The 21524-nt window shown below is 49.5% G+C and overlaps 2 protein-coding genes across 2 annotated transcripts; one reads left to right on the forward strand and one right to left on the reverse strand.

The window, feature by feature from the left end:
- Positions 1-1059: 1059 nt before the first annotated feature.
- On the forward strand, positions 1060-12023 carry DHCR24 (24-dehydrocholesterol reductase). The gene is made up of 9 exons (XM_061344745.1): positions 1060-1392; positions 2639-2794; positions 3308-3413; positions 3701-3819; positions 3910-4173; positions 4958-5101; positions 6575-6772; positions 7552-7730; positions 9904-12023. Exons 1-9 carry the CDS (start codon positions 1162-1164, stop codon positions 10055-10057), a joined length of 1551 nt encoding a protein of 516 aa, XP_061200729.1. The 5' UTR covers positions 1060-1161; the 3' UTR covers positions 10058-12023.
- Positions 12024-13469: 1446 nt separating this feature from the next.
- Positions 13470-20880, reverse strand: CIMAP2 (ciliary microtubule associated protein 2). The gene is made up of 9 exons (XM_061344719.1): positions 20771-20880; positions 20365-20457; positions 20156-20269; positions 19947-20075; positions 19721-19861; positions 19153-19311; positions 18363-18491; positions 15233-15363; positions 13470-13723 (listed from the first exon to the last, which is right to left on the reverse strand). The coding sequence occupies exons 1-9, from the start codon at positions 20780-20782 to the stop codon at positions 13600-13602; spliced, it is 1032 nt and encodes a 343-aa protein (XP_061200703.1). The 5' UTR covers positions 20783-20880; the 3' UTR covers positions 13470-13599.
- Positions 20881-21524: the final 644 nt, after the last annotated feature.

A 21524-nucleotide genomic window follows, 5' to 3' on the forward strand; every position in this document is an offset into this window, starting at 1 on the left:
GGTGTGGCTGCCTCCCATAGCACAGCTCTGAGCCTCAATGCTGCCGTCCCTCCCTCCCAGTTCAGTGCTCCCAAGTATCTCCTGTGGCAGCTAAAGCTAACCGTGAGTATTGGTCCTGCTGGCAAAGAGGGAGAGACCCCTGACGTGTTGGTGTGCTGTGTCACCGTGTTGGTGTGCTGTGTCACCGTGGTAGTGTCCTCACCAAACACCTCCATGCCACAAACCCAGCAGTGCTGTGGCAAGGTCCCTCTGGCTCTCTTGTGTCTGTGCTGCGTCTCCTGGGGTGGTCACTGCTGTTGGGGCGCATCTGCCACTGCCCTCTCAAAGAGCACACCTATCGAGGGGCTTAATGGGGTTTAGCTTATAAAAAGGCCGTATCTCCCTTACAGACTTCATGCATCCTCCCTGTTCCACCGTTCTGCCACGGTTTTGGACACCATAGCAGTGTTTTGGAGGGGGGTATCTCCTTCTTCCTTCCAGGAAGTGGATGGCACAGCACGCCTTGCTGTGGGAGATTCCTGCACTGACACCTAAACCACCACAAAGGAGCATGAGAGCCGTGCAGGAGGCCTTTCACTGCCGTCCCCCAACCCAAAGGCACCAGGGTGAGCCCCTTGCCCGCGGTACACTGACCACGGCAGCACCTCCGCCACCGAGCTCCCAGGGGCCTGTCCCCAGACCCAGAACCCCGCAGCCCTGACCGGGGGGGAGGTCCCCTCTCCCTCACCCCCTATCCCCTTCCCCACAACCCCAGAGTCCCTGTCCCCCACCTCACGACCCATCCCCAGCTCTGCCTCAGGCCTCAGACCGGGGCTCCGACCCCGCTCCCAGCCCTGCCCGGGTCCCCCCGCCCCGGCCCCGCTGCCCCATGGCGGGGGGGATCCCCCACAGAGGGGCCGGCGGCCGCTGCGATCCGATGAGGGCAGAGCGGGGCCCGCCGCGCTCAGCCAATCGGCGCCCTCAGCGCCTGGTCCGATCTCCCCGGAGCTCTCTCATTGGCCGCTCCCCTCCCCTCTCCTCACGGAGGAGGCCGGCGGCGGCCAATGGGGCGCGGGCGCGCGGGGGAGAGGGGCGTGGCCGGGCGGCGAGGGCGCGAGCGGCGGGCGCGGTATGGCGGGGTCCCGGCGGCCGTGAGGGAGCTGGTGCAGAGCGGCGGCCGCCATGTCTCCGGTGTGGTCGCTGGGAGCCGGGCTGCTCCTGCTGCTGCTGTGGGTGAGGCACCGCGGGCTGGAGGCCGTGCTGGTGCACCACCGCTGGGTCTTCGTCTGCCTCTTCCTCCTGCCGCTCTCCATCCTCTTCGACGTCTACTACCAGCTGCGCGCATGGGCCGTCTGGCGCCTCCACAGCGCCCCGAGGCTGCACGCACAGCGGGTCCGCCACATCCAAGCGCAGGTGAGGACCCCCCTGCTCTGACAGGGCAGAGCTGCCCCCCCATCCCCGGCCCGAGCCTCACCGGCGCTGGCCGGGGCCCCACCGCGACCAGCCCTCCCCTTCCCGTTTCCTCTCCTAAACGCGGCCGTGAATCCGGTTGCGGCAGCCGGAGGGGTGAAAGCAGACGAATAAAAGCCAGCCAGGGGTGTTTCTGCCCCTCCGTTATGGGTTTTCCTCTGTCTGAAACTCCTCGTGAAGTTGCGGCGTCAACATCTGGCAAGTCCAGATGTGTCCGTCCGGCTGCTGTCGCTGGCATCCTCAAGAGATGCGCTGTCGTGTCCCTGTGTGCTCCCATGGGTTAGGCACGTACCTGTGTGCGTGTGTAACATGGAAATGTCAGTCTCTGAATGCTGGCTTAATGCTGTGTTTTAATACCACTTCATCCTGCTTCTCGGTGTGGTTAGTTCCAGGAGGTGATTGAAAGGGGAAATACAACTCCTTCCACACATAAATGCAGATGTCTCTAGTGCTTCTGTGCTCTCTAGTATTTCTGTCACGTCTGCTGCTGTTTTCCCCCTTGACTCTCATGTTCATTGCAGATAGAGTTGGATATTAACATGCACGGAGTTACTCTTGAAGAGTTTGGGGCTGGGTTTTCAGTCACCAGCTGTGGTAGCAGTTGGGCTTTGAAGAGAATGCTGCACTTGATGGTTGTTCTCCAGATGTTAACCACTGGGGGTTTGCAGAATTCATGGATCAGATGTGTGGTTGACACATTTCCCTTCCCAGCTTTTCTCCCTTTGCCTGTTCATTTGCAGGCTCAGACCATTTTTGGGGGTGTTTAGGAGGAGGAATTGTTTCATTAAGCTTCACAGAACTAAGATTAGAGTATTTTTGGCAGTGATAATAGCTCCCCCAGAGGATAGGGTTTCCTGTTTTAAAACTCAGTTCTTTGCTAAGTTTTCTGAAGCCCCTCTGCAAACCCCCAAAGCTGTGGAGTATGTGTATGGTTATATATATGTAGAGAAATACTTTCTCTCCATAACTTAACTCTTATGGTGGTAGTTTATTTAGAGGTTCAAAGGTCTGCAGAGAGACTCCCAAAGCATCCCTTCTCAACACAGAGACATCCAAGCTTTGTTACTTGCAGGTTAACGTGCATGTAGAGGAGTAACAGTATTCCACAGAGAGGGAAAATGTTTCTGGTACACGTTATTGATGGCACATGTATGCCTTAGAGCATCACCTCAGTTGTCACCTCTTGCAGGTTCGGGAATGGAAAGATGAAGGCAGCAAAAGATACATGTGCACTGGCCGGCCTGGCTGGTTGACTGTGTCCCTGCGTGTTGGGAAGTATAAGAAGACTCATAAGAACATCATGATCAACTTAATGGATGTTCTGGAAGTGGACAGTGAAAGACAGGTAACAAATTCATCACAAAGCTTTTGTAATAATGAAGTTTACAGCTTTTATTTAACTACATTTGTAGCTGGAGAGATTTGATTCATAGAATCATAGAATAGTTAGGGTTGGAAAGGACCTTAAGATCATCTAGTTCCAACCCCCCTGCCATGGGCAGGGACACCATAAAGAACAAAGGATTGTTATAGCAGTAGATCCACCAGGCTTTACAGGGTGTGCTCGGATCATTCTACCCAAAAAAAACAGCATATGGAATTGCTTAGCTTTTCTGTGCTGAAGTCTAAAAGACCAGATTGATTTGTGGTTTGGGGGACTGAGCAACAAGATGTTGAGGCAGAGGAGGAATCACTAAACAGTTTCAACTATTTTTAGTCATGCTCTTAGGAAAGTAAGTCTGAATTCTGATAACAGATGGAAGCACAATCTAGTTGGCTGTGTTTTGTCATCCTTAATGCTGAACACTTAATTCATGTTTGGTGGGGGCAATTGGGTTGGGATTTTTTTGCTTTTTAGGTTGTTCGTGTGGAGCCTTTGGTGACCATGGGCCAGTTGACCGCATACCTGAATCCCATGGGCTGGACTATTCCTGTGGTACCAGAGCTTGATGATCTTACAGTAGGTAAGGGGTGTTTTGATGAGAGGAGACTCCCTGATTTTGCTGATAATGCAAAATGTCACTGCTTTTCATGCAGTAACCTGTTGCATTATTTTAAAGGTTCCAGAAGTACTCTGTTGAACCTGATGTTCTGTTGTGGTATTTATGTTGTAAGCGCTCCCTTTGTATTTATTTAGTTTTTAAATAGTCTTCAAAGCATGCCCAGAGCTCAAAAGTGGGGTTTTGTTCTCATAAAACACCTTACTTTCTCAATGTGTTTCATTTGATTTGTTATGTGCTCTCTTGATAAGGTGGCCTGATCATGGGAACTGGCATTGAGTCTTCATCCCACATCTATGGTCTTTTTCAACACACCTGTGTGGCCTATGAACTTGTTCTTGCTGATGGAAGCCTTGTGAGATGTTCACCAGTAAGACAAACTGTTCTTTTGCTATCATTTACAATGTCGTTGACAGTGTTCAGTGTGGATATATGATTGAGTATGACATACTTTTTGCAGACTGAAAATTCAGACCTATTTTATGCAGTGCCTTGGTCTTGTGGTACTCTGGGTTTCCTGGTTGCAGCAGAAATAAAAATGATTCCTGCCAAAAAATATGTCAAAATCCATTATAAGCCTGTGAGAGGACTGCAGAACATCTGTGAGAAGTTTACTGAAGAGTCAAAGAAAAAAGAGAATAGTTTTGTGGAAGGACTTGTGTATTCCTTGGAAGAAGCAGTCATCATGACAGGAGTCCTGACTGATGAAGCTGAGCCAAGCAAGGTAAGTAAGGGGAAGTTACAGAGAAAAAATACCCCCAAAGTTTAACTGAAGCTGTACTATATGCCAGTATAAAACCAGAATCATTATAAGATTGGAACAGTCTCTTCGCATGGGACTAAAAGTTAGATCCATCCATCATAATATTTTAAACTACAGCTCTGTGCTGCTACAACAGTCTTTATTCTAAATCTCTTCATCTGAGAACAAATGATCCACTCATTCCAGCTAATAATTTAATCTACAGCCTTTTCATTGCAGTACCTAAGGAGGAAGACAAGTGTCTTCTCTCATATGCAGAACAAGGCTGCTTTAAAGCACAGTTATTCAGGGTAATTCTTCCCTCAGCAAGCTTTTAATACAGCTCATGTTGGTAACACATCAGAGATGTTTACAGGAGGGACATGCCAGCTGCTCACTGCAGTCCTCCACCTGGATCTTTCTCCTTTGCCATATGAGACTTTCAGTTAACAATGGGTTGAGAGATTGGTATTTTAGGAATCCAGTTCTGTCACATTCATGGTCTCTTAATTAACTGGTAACAGCCAAGCCTTAGCAACGCTTATCTCAATTAAACCTTAGTGGCAAGAAAGAAAAGCAGCAGCCATGCATGTGGAGAACTGAAGGCTGCCTGGCTCTTTGGTGACAGTCTTGTTCACACTGTCACAGAGGGTGTAGCTTTGATTCTTCACAGTAAAGGAACTTGGGGACATACTTAATGTTGTCTAGTAAGGTGTTACTGTTTTCTGTGTTGGTGTTTGCTAAGGAATGTGTATTTTTCTTGCAGATAAACAGAATTGGCAACTACTACAAGCCTTGGTTCTTTAAGCACGTGGAGAAGTATCTGAAAGATGATAGGACTGGAACAGAATACATTCCCGCAAGACATTATTACCATCGACATACACGCAGTATCTTCTGGGAGCTGCAGGTGAGACCAGTCCCAGACTTAAAATAACATCTGCAGGAAGCTATTGTGCTCTTTCCCAGTGTCGGTACAATGTACCTTCTCCTTGGCAATGCTGCTGCCTTTCACGGCATTAAAAGCAGTGAAGTTTATGGCAAATTTAAAAGTCCTACATTTGGGCAAAACAAATGTGGTGTTAGATCATAACCTCCTGATTCCTGTTTAGTGCTTTTCTGAATTTAGACCTAAAGTACGTATCTCGGCGTTAAGCTTTTATACCTACAAAGTGATTGTCATGGTTTAAGCCCAACTGTAAATCAGAACCATGCAGCCTCTCTCTCACTCCCCGCCTTCCCTCCAAGCTCCCGGAAGGATGGGGAAGAGGATCAAAAGAATGTAACTCCCATGGGTTGAGATAAGAACAGTCCAGTAACTAAGGTCTAACACAAACCACTGCTGCTGCCACCAATAGTAATAATGGTAAGGGAAATAACAAGGGAAGAGAATACAACACCTCACCACCCACAGACTGATACCAGGCCCGACTGAGCAGTGAACTAGCCCTTCTGGGTAACTGCCCCCAGTTTATATACTGGGCATAACATGCTGTGGTATGGAATACCTGTGAGGTGTCCTGTCTCTGCTTCCTCCCGGCTTCCCCGCCCCCTTGGCAGAGCATGAGACTCACAAAGTCCTTGGTCAGACTAAACATTACTGAGCAGTGACTAAAAACATCAGTGTTATCAGCACTGTTCCCAGGCCAAAAGTCAAAACCACAGCGCTGCACCAGCTGCTAAGAAGGAGAAAAAATGACTGCTACTGCTGAACCCAGGACGGTGGCTTTGAATTACACATGGTGGGAAAAACATGACTGTGAAATCAGGGCTGAAAATTTTCCCTGTCTAAACTACGAATAGTAATTATGCAGTACGGTCATTACTTTGACTGGTCATTACTTTATTGAGATGTGCATTTACATAAAACTTTGTGTGGCATTTTGAAAGAGTCCCATTGCTACCTTTTCAATCTCTGGAGTGAGATACTGGATCTTTCCAGCTCCTGGAGAAGTTAAAGCAGCAGTTGCCTGTGCACAAAGTACTTAACATTTTATAGCTTTAAAAGTCTTTTAAAGAACTTACCTTGTGTGTGCTTATTCTTGCAAGAGTTCTGTAAGTTTAGCTTCTTATGCACTCCTTCCTTAGGTGTTTTAAGATAATCACTTACTGTTCTCTGAACTTCATTCTCTGAAGAGATTTGGGGCTGAGTAAGTTGTGATTTATATGATTGAAAATCAATCATTGTAACTAGAGGGGAGTTTGGGCCTGGCTGTGTAGCTAAACTCAGTCCAGGCCTCTCTTATTTGTTCATATTTATATTACAGTAGTTTAGCAAAAGTATCATCAGTTGAATTTGTTGAAAATCTGATTTAATATTGCTGAAGCATTGTCTTCTGGTTCACTTACACATTCTTAAGTGAAGCTTCTTTCCTCTTTCAAGGACATCATCCCCTTTGGCAATAACCCTGTTTTCCGTTACGTGTTTGGCTGGATGGTTCCTCCAAAAATCTCCTTGTTGAAACTCACCCAAGGAGAAGCTATTCGAAAGCTGTACGAGCAACACCACGTTGTACAGGACATGCTGGTGCCAATGAAGAGCCTTGAAAAATCTATCCAGACCTTCCACGATGACCTTAATGTAAGAACACAGGGGTTTAAAATGCAGGAAATCCCAGACTGTTTGTGATAAGAGCTGGGACTGTTGTTCATAAGGCACAATAGGGGGCTTGTGTAGAAGGTCGTGATTGTATCCCAGGGAGTGCTGTGCTTTGCCTTTGTGCAAGGCTGCAGAAGAAATGAACACAGTGAACAAATGAGGTTCAAACTTCAGTAGAAGGCCAGCACTTCAGAGAGATTTTATCACTTAGTGAAACTTGAACTTTGAGCCTTGGGTAACATGGCCTAGTGCGAGGCAGGGGGTTGGAACTGGATGTTCGTAAGTTCCTTGCCAACCCAAACCTCTCTGTGATGGCTGGTGGTCTCACTAAACCCCACCTGCAGGAACTGATTTCCTTTTATTGCTGAATTTAGTTAGTGTAAGAAGTACAAACTGGGAATTTCAATTTCAGACTGCCCTGGAAAAGAAAACTCCTCATTCTCTTTACTCAGAGTGTATTCAGTTGCTGCTTTGGGATGAGGGATGGTTTGATTTTGTTTCATTTCAAATACCTGAGGGGGAGGAGATGTAATTCTAGGAGGACACGGCACATATCCTGAGCAGCTCGATCTGATTCTGTTGTTATCATTAGCAAGTGCAGCTAAGAACCACAGCAAGACAATTGGAGAGGACGAGCTGTGCATGTTTCAATCCCAAGCTGGGAGGAAGTCCTCAACTCTTCATTTGTCACCTTTATTAGGAGATAGCTTAAAGGGTTCCTTGTTAAAGATAAGTGAAGATGTGTTTTCTTGCCTCTGCAGGTGTACCCTCTTTGGCTATGTCCTTTCATACTACCCAATAATCCTGGTATGGTCCATCCAAAAGGCGATGAAGCGGAACTCTACGTGGATATAGGAGCTTATGGAGAACCCAAAAGGAAACAATTTGAAGCCAGGGCTTCGATGAGGCAAATGGAAAAGTTTGTAAGAAGCGTGCATGGGTAAGGATCCCACTCCTTAGAATAGTAATAATGGCACAGAATTTACACCCTTGTGTTTTAAACAGTTATTTAATCCCACAGCACTTAAATATTGCAATAATTTAACCACCAGAGAACTGATTTTTATTAGCAATTTTGATGTTATGATTTGGAAATATGATTCACTTTTATGACTTTCTTGCAAAACCAAACCACTGGCTGGAGTTGTTGAGGTGTATTTGTGAGCTGGGTGGCTTCAGGTCACCTTTCAGCCCCAGGCTGCTCTGGGAGTGGAGTCTCTGCTGCAACAAAACTCATCCAAGCACCCACCCAGGTGCAGAAAGGCCTTGGCAGATTTGTGCTGACTGCACACAAAGCAGTTGCTGCCCATAAGCAGCTCTCAGCACGGCTCTTAGCCCTGCCCTCAGGAAGGCAACCACTGGGCTGCATGTATGGAGGCTGATGTCTTTCAGCTGGTTCAGAGCAGGGGCAGAGCAAGTGCTGTTTTGGCTGCAGTCCCTTCAGGAATGCCAGGGGCTGTCAAGGTTTGGACAGCTTCCCTGCCTCCCTGCCCTTGGGACTGTTGTGCTCCCTCAGTGTCATGCTGCAGCTCTGCCCCGTCCTTGTGCTGGCATGTCCTTGCAGAGGGAGGCCAGCCTTGACTCGTCCTTGTGCAGCGGTGGGAGCCTTTCCTCCCTCACAACTTGTACTTCCATAGCTTCCTTTTCCTTGCCCTGATTGCTATTACCCAGGGCCACAGTAGGCGTGAGATACGTGCCCACCATCTGTCACAGACTCCTGCCAGCCTCATTTGCTGTAGTAGTGTCAGTGGAGAAGCAGTTCCAGGCTTGTTTCTCAGGAACAAAAAACAACTACATGGTATTTTTACACCATCAGTACGATTTATCCCCATTTCTGCTTTGACCTACTTCTCAGTCTAATAGTGATTGTATCCCATGTGGCTCAGCACCAGTGGTGACTTTGCTTCGAGATGATTTGAAGAGTGTAAATGACTTTTAGCTGCTCTAAGTGATCTGCCAGAGAACAAAGCAACTGAAAGCTAATTTTAAGCTGTTTCTTTAATTAACTGGAAATCAAGCTTTTAATTTAAAGCTCTTTACTACAAAGTTTTGTCCCTTCTCTACCTGTCCCTGGGAAACAAACAAGGGATAAATGCTTAATCTCACAGTTTCATAATCACACACAACAAGAGAGCTTCCATGTAACAGTTTGTATTTTACTGCTGCATTTTGGAGAGCACAGGATGAAAGTGGGGAGTTGTCCACAGCTAAATAAGGGTTTCATTTAGTTCTGTAAATGGACCTTTGTTACACTCTGCTTCATTTACTCTATAACTTTATCTCCTCAGCCTGGTATATTCTCAATGTGCAGTTCAGAGAAGCTAAAAAGTCAAAGAATGCATTGCTGCATCTGCCTTGAATGCATTTTGTAACACAGACTAATACAAGATGCCAGGATTGCACCTCCACGGATCATAAGAAAGCGCGCAGAAAAAGCAATTCCTTTTTCTGAAGCTGGAATTGAAAGGGTTTGAATGGAAGAAAAGGCAAACAGGCCAAGAGCAGTTAGAAAAGTATTTGCCAGGGATAATTTAGGTTATGTGAGCGTTTCAAACTCTTCATTTGAGGGAACTTCTGGTTCTCTCCAGACTTGTGGTTCTGTGAACACAAGCTGTTAGCATACAAGTTGTCAGAAGATTTGGCTGCATGTGGTCAGAATCTCTAACTTGAACCACTGTTTTATACACATTTATTAGTCCTTCTTTTTGCAGTAACAAAACTAACGAAAGCATTGGTACATTGATGGCCAAAGAAAGGTTCTGAACCATGTTTTAAAAGCAACAGTTATTTTAACTGCTTTCTTTTCCCATCTTCCCCTTCACTAAAACGTTTCTAGCAGTATTCTGCTGTTTTCACCATTACACGTTATTTCCTTAAGGCAAAGAGATCATGGTAATGTTAAATCCACAAAATAACAATTGGCTGAGTGTTGCAGCATAATCCATGTGAGCAATTATATTTGCCTGCCTTTTAAAAGTGTTTTTAATTGGGGTTTTTTTGGGTTGAATATTTGCTGCCCTGACAATTTTCTTTCTACTTGAGATATCTTATGGCACAATTAATATGGTAATCATAACATCAAACAAAATGGTTTATTCTTCCCTCCTCTCCAGTTTCCAGATGCTGTATGCAGATTGCTACATGACCCGTGAGGAGTTCTGGGATATGTTTGATGGTTCCTTATACCACAAGCTGCGGGAGCAGATGAATTGCAAGGATGCCTTTCCAGAAGTGTATGACAAAATCTGCAAGGCTGCAAGGCACTGAGCCTGGGTGGTCTAACCAAGCAATCAGGGAAAGATGAATTTACATATAGCTAGTCAGTATATCCTTTAAAAACAAAAAAAGCTTTATTGCTGTCCAAATAAGCTCATTCTTGTTGATGTTTAAAGGTATGAATTCCTGCTTTATGGATTTATGTTTAGTATTTCTTTGTATGTTTTCCAATGGATTTTCCAAACTCAGAGTGATTGTTTTGAAGAGCTCTTCCAAGTGCTAGCCTTTGTATCTGATGTGACATGGGTGGATTCACCTATTTCCGAGCATAAGAAGAACAGTTGGAAAGGATGAAGATGCTGGAGTCACACCAGCTGCGTGCTATAGCTCGATGTAACGTGACTTCTGAAAACAGTAGGGAGGGTGCAGCAAGAGGTGCCAAAGCTGAACACGTTGTCACATTGATCACGATGTTTAAAACCGTTTGCCCCCAGTTGGTAACTGGTAGAACACCTCAGCAGCAGTACCATAACCTTCCAGCTGCTGTGTGGTGCTGTGCCATGTGGGTTGTACTGTGCTGTCGTGTCAGCAGAGCAGTGAAAACTCTGGCAGGGGCTTCAGTTTCAAAACGAAGCGTTGAGGTGTGAATAAAGCGCTTTTTACTTGTGCCTATCAGATCCGTTTTGATTGTAAAGCGTAAGTGGATGTAGGGTTTAGGTACTTTGTAGTTGGCTGACAGTGCATTGGGGGGTTGCCCCACGAGTATGTGTGTGCTGGCTTTGCAGACTACTGAAGAAATTGCTGCTATTTCATATAGCCAGGTTTTGATTTCAGGTTTTATTCATTGTGGGTCACTTTATGTGGATTTCTGGGGGTTGTTTTGGGGTTTTTTTGGGGGGGTTTGGTCGTTGCTTTATTTTAGTGCCTTATGAATACTTGGTTGGAGGAAGATATGGGTTATTTCAGACCATTCTGGCCTGGCCAGTAAGAAGAGGAAGTCCAGGCTTTCTTTACATGAGTTTTGTTAGAGCAAGTGGCTGTGGATAGGAACAACTGTGGTTGTGAATCTTGACACACACGAGCCTTGGTTCTGACTCGAGTCCCATTTTTGCTTTTTGTTTTAGCTGGATTAGGTTGATAGGCTTTGTAAAAGGACTGTTTCAGTCACCTGGAGAGGAAATCAGCAGCAAGTACTGCTCAGTCCCCCCTTCTGCTGCTTTTGGGTTCCAAACCAAGCCCATGTCTTGCCCAAGCAGTACTTAAACTTATTGCTTGAAACCTTACTGAGCTTGAGGGAGAAGAAAGTCATTTTCTTGTGTAGAGGGTAACATGAGGAATTTCTTAAACAGTTACCAGTGGGAGGCTTAATTTCTATGTGTGCTAAACCAATGATTTTATTTATTGATAGATGGATGTTTACTGTCCAGATGAAACCAATGATAAAGCAGTAACAAGAATCAGGTTGGCCTGGTACTCACACTGCATGCTTGTGTGCAGATAAGGTACCCTTTATGATCAAAACCCAGTGCAGGGGACTGGTAGTAGGGGCAGCCTTCAATGGGGAGACACAGCCTGTGCAGAGCAGGGCAGGAGCTGTGTCAGTGATCCAGAAGAGTCTGCTACACAGTCCCAGGGTGCAGGGGAAGGCAAAGGCTGATGCTCAGGGTGTAACCAGCCTTCCTGCCCCTTGTCCCTGGGGCAAAGCTACCATTTAGCCCAGAGTTTGTAAGATAACCTGCACAGAGCAAGATTGGGTTTGGTTAGCTTTTAAAGGGCCACGTTAAAACAGCTAGAGGATATGCAAATACTTTTCTTTAGGCTGTGTTTCTCTCACCTACGTGCTGATGATCTTTAGGTATGCACTGTATTTGGGTTTTCACTCCTTAATTTATTGGCAAACTTTGGATGATGCTGGGTACTGTAACTGTATCAGTCCCACACATGCACATGCATAATTGCTCTTACTTTTTGGTCGTATGGGCTGTTTAAAATAAAGATCTAGCCAGCATACTGCTCATAGGGGTGTCCTCTCGTGATTGCTTACTTTTCAACAGCTGCCAAGGTCGTTTCTCCTGCTTGCTGTCCTGTTTCAAATGGTCAGCCATCACTGGTGAGGAAGCATTGCTGTGTGCTGGGGAGGGGAGGACCCTGCTGCTGCAGACAGGGAAGGAATGGCTTTGAAGTCTGTGAGTCAACACTTATCTCTGCCCCAAGATACACTGTACAAAACAAACACCATACAGCTGAGCCTTAACCCTTCAGTGATGCCCCACTAACACCAGCTCACCTCGTAATTCCAGTTATCCTGATCTCCCCTACTTTCACCTCATTCTTTCCCTGTTGGATTTAGGTGCTACAGCTGTTCATAGCTACTTTATTCTTCTCCCTTCATGATAATAAACCTAATCCCTTGTTTGAATGAGCAGCCACAGAAGGGAGGATGAAGATTCAGGGCACTCTTTAGCCTGAGGAGTTTCACATCCACATCTCTTGGCTCAACATACCCTCACAGCAGCTGTGTGGGTTGTCAGAGCCCCTCCCATGGTCACAGCTTTGCATTCCCTTCCCAGGAGGAAGCTGCAGGCTTCTTCCTGAAATCCAGGCTGCCAAATGCCTCAGGCCCACTGAAACCACCTTCCTTTAATCACATCCCATGCTGGCCCTGGCCTACTGTGTGTCACAAGCCTCTTCTGCTGCCCCAGCGGTACCTCTGGAGCAAGCACTCACCCACATCCCTGCTTAGACGTTGCCTATCAGGGAACTCCTTCCTCTGCCTCTCCACAACAATCACCAGGACTTCCTTAACTGGCTGCAGTTCTACCTGTGCTCAGTTACCTTCCCCCACCAAAGGATAACTGCAAGTTAATTAGCATATTTAATTAGCCACAACTAATGTGTAATGACACCTCGATTTCATTATTCCAGTCTGGTCTAAACACTAGTGTGAGACTTCATAAAGCTTAATTCTAAGTGAACCAGTATACTCCCAGTGTATTTTTATGGCCATCCTCCTTTGCCACTGACACAACTCTGTTCCTTTTACTGTCTCCATCATGTCTAGGATTTAATATCCCCAAAAATGTGCAATGATGACATTAAATTCAACCCCAGTTCCCTCCCAGGCAGTGTTCAAGGCCAGCTTGGATGGGGCTTGGAGCAACCTGCTCTAGTGGAAGGCAGCACAGGACATACACACAGGCAGTTACTAAGGGTCGGGGTTACTACCCTGCTACTCTACAGCAGTGCACTTGCAGCCACAGCTCTCCTTGAGCCGTGTTGCTGGTCCAGCTGTGGTATCACAGATGCTGCTTCTTTAAGTAGCATCGTTTGAGCACAAGCCCTCAACACAATGAGCTGTGAGTGCCAGCAGACCACACTTCAGAGGATAGGCAGTGTCTGTCACCCTCTTCTGAAGCCTGTCACTTTGACAAAGCCCAAGGTGGAAATAATTACTGACAGAAAAGACTGTTCATTGAGTGTTTTATTAGCACAGGGCAAAACTTGAGCTGTTTCCAATCTCTTGACCTGCATGCCAACACGCTGCAAGCATTTCCATCTACCCTGTCTCCTCCGCTGCCGTGTCTGCCGTTTACTCACGGATCTGGGCTTTCCAACACCATCTTACTTTGGGAAGTGACTTCTTCAGAGGTATCCGGACAGCGTGGAGCAGATATCAAACCACACCAGTTGATTTTAGCAACAGGCTTGAGCCGCTCGCTGTGGAAAGAAGATGTGAGTCAGTGGGCGCAGATTACTGGCTGGATTAATCTTATTTGTCTTGAGACCAGAGGAGGCCATGGAGATGCTGCAAGGGCTGGAGCAGCTCTGCTCTGGAGCCAGGCTGGGAGAGCTGGGCTGGGGCAGCCTGGAGAAGAGAAGGCTCCTGAAGGGGAGACCTTAGAGCAGCTCCAGTGCCTAAAGGGGCTGCAGGAAACCTGGAGAGGGGCTTGGGACAAGGGCCTGTAGGGACAGGGCAAGGGGAATGGCTTGAACCTGCGGGGAGACTGAGCTGAGCTCTTAGGCAGAAGCTCTTCCCTGTGAGGGTGCTGAGGCGCTGGCACAGGGTGCCCAGAGAAGCTGTGGCTGCCCCATCCCTGGCAGTGCTCAAGGCCAGGTTGGACACAGGGGCTTGGAGCAAGCTGCTTCAGTGGAAGGGGTCCCTGCCTGTGGCAGGGGTTGGAGCTGGGTGAGCTTTAAGGTCCCTTCCAACCCCAACCAGTCAATGGTTCATAAGTCTTAACAAGCAAGGAGATGAAGAGTTCTCAAAAGCCTGACTGCTCCGTTAAAAGCACAGCTGTAACTTGATGTAACTTGGAGAGTGGTTCTGGAGCTGGTGCTGTTTGATCAGAGATGCGGTTGAATTCCAAGTCCTGCTCACTGTTCACATATCCTTTTATTCCTATTGGAAGATGAACAAAGCTGGGCAGTATTGAAAGCTTGATTCCATTCTGCCTCCTCCATCACAGGACAGCTGATTTCTGGTTGCTCCACTGAAAGCTGGCAGGTTATATTCAGCCAAGACTGATTTCTAGTTACTCTCTGGAGGTGAAGAAAGACCTTTGCAGAGCTGCCAGTGCCACCGCAGCAGCTTGCTGATCTTGGCCACAAGCACAGGTGAGAGCAGAGGCCTCTCATTAGTATCCTTCCTACCTGCATCACAGGGCTTTCACACTAGCAATTTCAAAGCCCTTTGTGGTGCAAGTGAGGTGTGTTATCCTCCCTTCTCACATGGGTAAACCGAGGCAGAGCCTGAGAAGGTGATTTCTGTTCAGGGTTGTTGAGCAGCCCAGTGCCAGCACTGGGAATGAGTCCAGGCAGCCTAATTATCCACCCACCTCCCAGTCCTTCCCAGGCTGCCTCCTCTAACTCAATGAAAACTACTAGCATACACCTCTGCTGCAGTTAAATTGCATTTCACAAGACACAACAACCACCTCAGCATCTCTCCTGTGCCTCAGGACCCAGTTCTTTAACCCTTCCCAAATCCCTATGCAGTAAGGAAGCACGAAGGGAAGGGAGAGATGCAGCAATACCAACCTCCCTGTCCACAGATGGACCCTGTGGTTGGGCTGGTGAGTGTTTCCCAGTCCCAGTGCATGATTTAGCTACATGATCATCCCATCTCACATCAGTTGTAGTGCCTGAGAGTCTCCACAGAGCTGCTCAAGGTGATTTATCTATAAGTCAGTGTGAAACCACTTACAGCCCCTTGTTTCTCAGACTTACAGCAAGTAGGCATCCCGCTCCAGGTTGCTCAGGTACCGCTGGCCATCACACTGGTACAGGGACTGGTATCTTATCTTCTGAGGGTACTTCTCATGCTTGGAGGTGTTGTAGCGACCAACGCCTACAGGGTTCTGAAAGGAAAAGGTCTCATGTGCTTCCCTGCCCATAGGCAGCACAGGGGATGTGAGTGGGGCAAAACCAGGTAGTGCCTGTGCACGGCCAGGGCTTCAGTTGCAAGACATCACAGAATCATCCAGGTTGGAAAAGACCTTTAACATCATTGAGTCCAACCATTAAACCAGCACTGCCCAAACCATCACTAACCCATGTCACTGACGGCCTCATCTACACATCTCTCAAATCCCTCCAGGGATGATGGATCCACCACATCCCTGTGCAGCCTGCTCCAATGCTTGACAACCCCTTCAGGGAAAAGGCTCTGGCTCCTCCTGTTTGTTGCCCATGCATTGGTGTAGATGCACTTCAGCTGGGCTCTTGATCCCACCACCCCTTTGCAGGGGAGAAGCCCTAATTCCTATGGGGCCATTCCCAGGTGCTTCCATGGTTTCTAACGCACCAGTGACCCTTGAGGCTTACCTGCCACATGGATCTCCATCCCCTACCTCCACTGAGTCAACAGACTAAAGGACTTTAAAAGCACACCATACCTCAAGCACTGGTGTGCTGCCCCTGGGTTTAGCCATAGGGATCCTGGGTCTATTCCTTTCCCCTTCAAACCTAGTTTAAAGCTCTTCCAATGAACCCTGCTAACTGCTGTCAAAGATCTTTCTTCCTCTTCCAAACAGGGATACCCCATCCATCACCAGCACGCTTGGTGGTGTGGAGACCAAGCCATGATCAAACATCCCCCAAAACTCTGCTGGTGACACCATGCTCAGAGCCAGGTATTGATCTGCTGGCTCTTCCTGCTTCTTCCCTGCAACTGGAAAGATAGATGAGAATACTACTTGAGCTTCTGATCCCTTAACAGTTATCCCAAGGCTCTGGAAGTGTCTCTGGATTGCCTTTGGCCTTCATGTTGCAGCAGCTGCCTATCTCAAAGATAATAATGGATAATAATCCAAGGGCCATACCAGGGTGGGAAGCCTTCTCCTCACATCCTTAACCAGCGCCCCAGGGAGGCAGCAGACTTCCCTGAGCAGTTCCAGTCTGCATACTGGGCCTTCTATTCCTTTCAGAAGAGGAGCCTCCTATGACAGTGACCCACCTTTTGTTTCCCTATGGAAGCAGTTTGCACCTCCAAGTTTGATGAACCATTGTCCTTGTTCAGTCCCACTTGCAGAGCCCCATAGCTACTATGTGGGGGCACGTGGGCAGGTGGGGTGGTCACAGAGGAGACGTCACCATTGCCAGTGGGTTATCTCCCTCTTGCCCTCCCTTGATACTCCACAGCCTTCCCTTTTCCAGAGCTCTATCCCAAAGCAGAGGAGCCCCTCTCCTGGGTGCCATAGGAACACTCACTGCTGCCCTCTGCTCCTGGCACAGGAGCCAGGCACACCCTGGCACTGGGATGCAAACGCATTTCAACTGGACCTCTGCCAGGGCCGCTGCATCAGCCATGGGGGGTGCAGAGCTTGGAGCAGCCATGGGTACCACGGCTCCCGGTTGAGCTGGTGCCAACAGCAGCACCACACCCTGGTTGTCTGCCCTGTTGGTGGGGCTCTTGGCACCTGGTGTGCCCTGGGGGCTTCTTTTATAGGTGCGGGGGTGCCGTTGCTGCTGCCCTGCCCAGGTGCCATCAGACGCCATGGCGCAAGCTGCCGGCTCCTGGCACCGTGAGGATGCTCAGGTTTGGGACACCCTCCTGCGCACCAGCTCTGTCACTGCTTGGGGACTGGTAGGGCAATGGGATGTATCTTACCCAAACTGAGCCTGTATTGAAGGGGAGGGGGGAGATGCATGGCAGGGGGTTGGAGCTGGGTGATCTTCAGGTCCTTCCCAACCCAAACCATTCTGTGATGCTATAATCAGTGTCAGCCCAACCAGTCCCCTTCATGAACAGTTCTTCTCATCACAGCTGTCCATAAAGAAGTCTGTAAGCTCTGCACACTCACTAGTCAGCCATAGCGAAGGGCTGCGCTGTCACAGCCTCCCCACTGGAATGTGATCTGTGAGTTCCTTCCCTAACAATTACAAAGGTGTGATCTTAAGGTCCTTTCCAACCCTAACCATTCTATGTCTTCATCCTTGACCTCTTTCAAGTTGTCTGTTCCCTGCTCAGCTGGATAAAGGAAGAAACCATGTGGAAGCCTGCTCCCCATCCCTAGCCAAGGTGGGCTATTTCAGGTTAAAGCTTTCCCCTGTCTGCTTTGAGGCCTTTAGGTTTTGTTCTGGTTCTCTGTAGGGAAGCTGCCAAGATGAATACAGCTCCAGGAATGGGTATGAAGGGAAGGGCTCCTACCTGCACTGTCCCTGCTGATGCTGCTAAAGGTAAAACTGGCTTCCAAGCAGCAGAATATGACTTTCTGGGAGGATACAAGCTGCTCCTGGCACCTAAAAGAACTCAATCTCGGCTGCCATCATCCATGAAGTGCATTTGCTTGCTTGCAGCTGATGCAGAGCAAATCTAATGGGAAGGGTTGTCTGAGCATCCCTTGAAAAGAGCAAAGGCCTGAGGGTGAAGGCAGAGATAATGTGGTCACTGCTGAGCTCCTGCCCCTCTGCTCACCTGCCTATGGACAGCACATGCTTGATGCTCAGCATGATGCTGTGCATTGGGGCATCTTCCCCCTGACCTGGCAGGTTGCCTTTATTCACCATTTATTCCATAGCAGCATGTTCTGGGCAAGAACAGCAGCAGCCAGAGAGGGGCTCATCTCCTCGCTAAAGGATGGGTATCTGGGCACATCACCCAAGTTTCCTTGATGGTGGGGAGAGAAAAGCCCCTCCTGAGGTCAGTCTGCTCTTCTATCACAGACACCTCCTCATGTGGCACTTCTGGGTCTGTTCAGAGGACAGAGGAGAGGAGAGACCCCTTACTCCGGCTCAGAGGAGTTTCATCCTCTCCCAGGGTGCTGGTAATGGACTGGGGATGGCCACAGAGGAAGCTCAGAGCCTGACTGTTGACTGCTCCTGCATCCCTCCCTCACTGCTGTATCCGTTCACTCACCTCATTCCCAGTAAAGAGGCGGTAGAAATTTCTGTCGAATCTCTTGGCAGTTGACCAGGATGGGGCTTGGCTGTTGCATGCTGATTTCCCAATGGGCTTCGGGCTGTAGGAGCCTGGGCCCATCACATTCTGTGCAGAAGAAAACGTGTTACAGTTCAGTTTGCTCATTAAATACAGTTCAGTTTGCCATTGCAAAATGTTGGAGAGTCAGCCAGCCAGCCATCCACCCATCCATCCATCCACACATCCACCCATCCATCCATCCATCCATCCATCCACGCACCCATCCATTCATCCATCCATCCATCCATCCATCCACCCATCCACCCACCCACCCATACATCCATCCACCCACCCACCCACACATCCATCCATCCATCCATCCAACCATCCATCCATCCATCCAACCATCCATCCATCCATCCATCTATCCATCCATCCATCCATCCATCCATCATCCATCCATCCAACCATCCATCCATCCATCCAACCATCCATCCATCCATCCAACCATCCATCCATCCATCCATCTATCCATCCATCTATCCATCCATCCATCCAAGCATACATACATCCATCCATCATCCATCCATCCAAGCATCCATCCATCCACCCATCCATCCATTCATCCAAGCACCCATCCATCCATCCATCCACCCACCCACCCATCCATCCATATATATATACATACATTCCCTGAGGCCCTAAAGCATCCCCACCCTAGGTACCCGCTGCCCCACCAGGGATGCTGGCGACACCATGGTGTGATGCCCCTGGTCCCACTGACTACCTTCCTTGGGCACTGGCTGAGTGTGAACCAGAAGATCCTCTCGGTGGGGCAGCCCAGGTCCCTCGGCAGGGTGCTGAAGCAGCCTTTCTTCTTGTTCTCATTCGACATCAGCTCATCCAGGAAACTCCTGACAGGGACAGTGACCACCTCAGAGCCTTTCTTCTGCTTCTGCTGGGACAAGGGAGCAGCACAAGAAGCTCAGCTGCTGCTGGTCTCTTGGTCCACGCTATCCATCCTGTGCAATGACAGCTCAGCCAAGCTCCTGCTCAAGGGAGCTGTGGCTGCCCCATCCCTGGCAGTGTTCAAGGCCAGGGGCTTGGAGCAAGCTGCTCTAGTGGAAGGGGTCCCTGCCTGTGGCAGGGGTTGGAACTGGATGAGCTTTAAGGTCCCTCCCAACCCAAACCATTCTGTGATTCTATGCATGAGCACATTCCTCCAAGGGAAGTCAAGGAACAAACCCCAACAGGACAGATGCTGGCAGATGCCTCGCTCCATCCCTACATGCCAGCAATGCCGCAGCTCACTGAGAACCCCCCCCATCCATGCGCTGGTCCCTGTGGCACCGCACCTCCAAGGCTCGACAGCCACCACCGGTGGGCTTCAGCCTCCCTCCCGGGACACGCCGGCAGGCTCTGGGGCTGCCCGCCCGCCACAGCCCCCGGCCGATGCTGCTCCGCAGGCTGTAGGTGCCAGGTCCCAGGCCGCTGCCCTGCAGGCACAAGGGAAAGGCTGCGCTCAGCGGTGGGATGGGGCCACCCCTAGAGCGTGTACCCAGGGCAAGGGGCAGGACTTGCCGCAGCCTCCATCAGTGCACACTTGGCCGTCCTGCTGTCCATCATCCCTCTGGTGCTGGCAGAGCGCTTGTCCCTCTCATCAAGCGGGACATAGGGGTTCCCATACGTGCCAGGCCCAGGGAAGCAGTCCTGCAGGAGAGATGGGGTGGCTGTAGGTTTGTTTTCCAAAGCCAAGTCCCCAGCGTGTCCCCTGTCAGGATGCGACGTACCCTGCGAGCATCTCGGAACCGCGCATCCCTCGTGTCGCAGATCCCTCGGATGCTGGTGGGACGCGTCTCCTGCAGGAAGTCCTTGATGTTGTACGTGCCTGGGCCCAGCCTATCCTGCAGGAGGACAGTGGGCAAGGGTGAGGATGGGTTTGGGCAGTGCTGCCTGCACCGCTCACCCCAGCACAGGGGGGATGAAACCCAGCCCTTACCTGGCGTTTACGCCTCTTCATGATCTCCTTGAACTGGAAATGGGGCAGCTGAATGAGCCGGGGGCCCTGCTCTGCTCTGGCTGCTGATTTCCCCTGCAACACAGAGCTGTCAGCACAAGGCTGAGCCCATCCTCAGCCAGCCACAGCCAGGCCAAGGGGAGATGGACGCAGGGATCTGCTGCTCCGCACCCAATCCTCCACGCTCTGTTCGCTGGCACCAGCGAGCTCCAGGATGAGCAGCCCCCATCCCACACTTCCACCCTGGAGCGACCCAGACTGTCATGTGCAAAAGAGCCCAGTGCAAGAAGCTGCTCCCCAGCAGCACAGGCAGTGTGGGAGGTGAGAACAGCTACACCATAAGTCCAGCCCTCCCTGTGCATCCATGCAAGCCCGGCCGTGGCCTCACCTGGCTGCCCATGCTCCCGAGCAGTGCCTGCAGCCCCGTGCAGGCAGCTCTGGTCCCCAAGGGCAACAGGGATGGTGCCAGCACTTGCCATGGCAGTCATCACCATGGCACCAGCATCACAGTAACACAGACTGTCCCCTCCCAGGCTGGTGGACAGCAGGGCCAAGGCAGGAGCCTGGTTGTTAACCTTTTGCCAAGCTAAAGGGCTGGACCCAACCATTTACCACGTGTTTATAGGGACAAGTTACCTCTAAGCTGCTAAAAAACACATTCCTAAAGCCAGTCCCACTTTGAGCAATGAAACGATGCTCTTGGTGCGGATGTCCTCTATGGAGCTGTATTTGCTGTGTCTGTGAGCACCGGCAGGTCTGGATCCACATCCATGAACAGCAGCCCCCTTAACACCCACGATGCTGCAGACAGAAGGACTGGGGAAGCAGTTCCCTGGCGCTGGGCTGCTGTTTGGTGCAGAAAGCAAGGTTTGCTGCTCAATCCCATCCACGCTTGCAGGCTGTGCTGGGTCCTGCTGAGGGTCAAAAGAGGTTGCCCACCTCCAACAGGACCCTGGCACTGCTCTGACAAGTCACCACGTCCTCCAATGCCTCACTGCAGTGGGTTCCCTGAGATTGAGCCCTCGGTTGCTTTGGCACCATGGACTGCTTTGAAGCAGTTGCCTTCTCTTCTTGTTCCCTCATTCATCTTCCCCTCAATCCTCAGTGGTTTTCCTCCTGGAAAGGCCCAGGGCAACGAGGGG

The sequence above is a fragment of the Neopsephotus bourkii genome, unplaced genomic scaffold, assembly GCF_033783945.1.
Source record: "Neopsephotus bourkii isolate Nb327-2 ecotype Australia unplaced genomic scaffold, CSIRO-AGI_Nbou_v1 NB_234, whole genome shotgun sequence".
NCBI lineage: Eukaryota > Metazoa > Chordata > Aves > Psittaciformes > Psittacidae > Neopsephotus > Neopsephotus bourkii.

What these genes read in the sequence shown, in the direction of transcription:
- CIMAP2 (XM_061344719.1), bottom strand. An exon ending in GTGGCTGTCGAGCCTTGGAG is followed by an intron (nt 19,312 to 19,720) that starts GTGCGGTGCCAC and finishes CAGAAGCAGAAG; the next exon opens with AAAGGCTCTGAGGTGGTCAC. An exon ending in TCAGCCAGTGCCCAAGGAAG is followed by an intron (nt 18,492 to 19,152) that starts GTAGTCAGTGGG and finishes TCTTCTGCACAG; the next exon opens with AATGTGATGGGCCCAGGCTC.
- DHCR24 (XM_061344745.1), top strand. Translation starts at nt 1,162, where the DNA reads ATGTCTCCGGTGTGGTCGCTGGGAGCCGGGCTGCTCCTGCTGCTGCTG. An exon ending in GCTTGATGATCTTACAGTAG is followed by an intron (nt 3,414 to 3,700) that starts GTAAGGGGTGTT and finishes TCTCTTGATAAG; the next exon opens with GTGGCCTGATCATGGGAACT. An exon ending in CCTTCCACGATGACCTTAAT is followed by an intron (nt 6,773 to 7,551) that starts GTAAGAACACAG and finishes TTGCCTCTGCAG; the next exon opens with GTGTACCCTCTTTGGCTATG.